This window comes from Branchiostoma belcheri, unplaced genomic scaffold, assembly GCF_001625305.1.
Source record: "Branchiostoma belcheri isolate BF01 breed outbred unplaced genomic scaffold, Haploidv18h27 scaffold1687, whole genome shotgun sequence".
NCBI lineage: Eukaryota > Metazoa > Chordata > Leptocardii > Amphioxiformes > Branchiostomatidae > Branchiostoma > Branchiostoma belcheri.
The window spans coordinates 1-2,501 of record NW_017803143.1 but is presented as its reverse complement, the minus strand read 5'-3'; the positions used below and the strand labels follow the sequence as shown (position 1 = coordinate 2,501).

Below are 2,501 nucleotides of genomic sequence, written 5' to 3'. Positions count from 1 at the left end.
ATTCGTTGTACCCATGTATTGTCTGTATGTCTACATTTTTGTTTGTGTACATGCAGTTTTAGACCTTACGCCGTACTTTTGTTGAGTCAATAAAGTTCATCATGTTCATGTTCAGGTTTTTTTTTGTTTTGCAATGAGAAAAAATTAAGCGGGCAAATCCTTGAACCAAGAAATTAAGCTGGTGTGGCTGACTTTAACATAACAGGCTTTAACTGTTGGAAGAGAAGAAACTTGATGAGAAAAGTTTAAGTGCTTTGCTGGAAGGGGTGGAGGTGGTGGTGGTGGAGTGATAATATAAATGGGAACAACAAAAGTTGGACTTGAACTTGTTGGTGGTGAAAATCGGACTGGACTCAGGAGGATGGATTCATGAGGACACGTTTATAGGAGGGGACAGTTCTTCGTGTGATCACTTACTCCTGGCACACTAGAGGCGGTAGTAGTGGGGGCTTTAGCAGTGGCCATTTCCGTGGTCGTCTTGGGGGGGCCTTGTGTGGATCTGTCAGTGGTCAGTCCCGTGGTCGGGACATGTTCGGTCGTCGTAGCCTGTGGTGTGGTCACAGGTCTGGGGACGGTCGTGGGCCTTACAGTTTGGGTGGACGTTATCACAAGGGTGGTGGTGGATTCCTTTGGTTCGGGCGTGGTATCATCCTTTTCTGTTGTCGACATTTTTGTGGTCGTGCGGTCCGCGGCAGTGCTGGAGGGTCTTTCGGTGGAGGGCTCCATAGTTGTAGTCATTCGCTTGGACTGCGTAGTAGTAGCGGGCTTAGTCTAAGGGGGAATTGTTTCGTTTCACAAATAACAAGAGGTAACGTTGTTGGTTTGGGCAGACATGATCTTGAGTCTTTAAAAAAACGTGCCTGAGAATTTTCGACGTTAATATTGATAAAATCTTAACCAAGTATTTTCCTCTACTTTTAACTACATGTATAGCAGACCAGATATGCTACATGTAATTGTCCACTTTACCCATTTATCTTTCAAATATAGCCTTTCCTAGGCAAAAGATTGCAACAAAACAAGTATGTGCTTTCCCTTAGCAAATACTTAAGTTTCATCGTTCCTTTTTCAACTCATTAGTAAGAGTGGTAACACAGAGGCAAATCTGGTCGCTTCGATTAATATTCGCGGCACGGTCAGATTCGTCGTAGGTCGTCATAAGACTTTGAATTTCTTAGAAGGCTACGATAAAACCAACAGCTATCAAGGATCTAAGACAGCATTTTCTGTAACAATACTTCCAATTAGTGTCCGCTATGAGAGATAGGACATACTGGAGTAACTTTATCAAGTGTACCTCACCAGATTAGTATAAACTAATCCAGAGGCATGATGATGATGATACTTCCAATTTTGTACGACACAGGAATGCCTGCAGCCTGCAATTGTATGACGATCCCACGACTAATGTGACCAGGCCTTAACTCTTCACCTCTTCACTTCAAACACACCAGTGTTAACTTAAAGACATCCTATCCACATGTACATGTACGTGGGGAAAGGAAAGCTACTCATTAAGACTTACGGATTGGGTGCTGGGCCCCGGACTCTCTTCCTCTCCCCCAGTGATCTCCATGGGTGGCATGGACACCGATGACATGGTCTGGACAGGTGGCGTGATGCCGCTGACTTCTGTAGTGATCATGGTCACGGTCGTGGTAATCTGTAGGAGCTCGGTGGGCTGGACGCACCGACCAATGTCAGCCTTGTTAAACTCTACCATATCTCCCATGTTGATAAGCCTGGCGAAAGTAATGAGGAATATCAAACTCATTAAAAGAACATTGCTGACATCTTTAACCATAAACAATTACTACATGTTTTCTTTATTTTATTTAGTTCATAGTTTAGTCACCACAAAACAAGGCTCATGGGATGTTTTGGGTTACTGTACAGCCAGTGAGGACAGATGATTTTTGACCTTAGACTTGAAAAGTTTGAGGGTGATTTGCTTCAGTGGAAGTGGCAAGACGTGTCCTTGCTGAGAATGTTCGAAGTGGGGGCTCTAGCGATGGATACATGTATCCATACAGTGTGTATGTGATTTAACGTAATTCACTTACTTCCCGTTGAGCACCAGATCCCTGATGCAGCCCTTGAAGGGAGCGAGCGTGCCGGCCATGTTGCGGAACCGCCTCTCCATGTTGGCGGGAACGCCGCCGATGTACAGCTTGTTCACGGTGATGACTTTGTCGTCGACATCAGGAAGTCTACCCGAACGTTTGGCCTCGTCGTCTACTATAATCTCGAACCTGGGGGTGGACAAAATGGTTACCTGTTGCCGGAACCTACGTCAAAAATTAGGTTGCCCATCGGAATTTTAGGTTGCCCCACCAATAAGTTACTACTTTCCTCAAATTAAGTAATGTTACATACATAAGACTTTGACAATATTTCTAACAGCCTTTAGTTAACTGATACTGGTAATAGCCATTAATATCTAAAATTTAAAAAAAAGCATCTGCCAGATACAGTGGTGCAAGCCAAGTGGGCATGATTCC

The 2,501-nt window shown here is 44.2% G+C and overlaps 1 protein-coding gene across 1 annotated transcript; it reads right to left on the bottom strand.

The window, feature by feature from the left end:
- Positions 1 to 324: 324 nt before the first annotated feature.
- On the bottom strand, positions 325 to 2,252 carry LOC109466510 (mucin-2-like; the record flags this gene model as incomplete). Its single annotated transcript, XM_019764235.1, has 3 exons — positions 325 to 771; positions 1,526 to 1,742; positions 2,064 to 2,252. Coding segments are annotated over 3 exons (796 nt in total), but the record flags the coding sequence as incomplete, so codon positions are not given.
- Between the last annotated feature and the right edge of the window lie 249 nt (positions 2,253 to 2,501).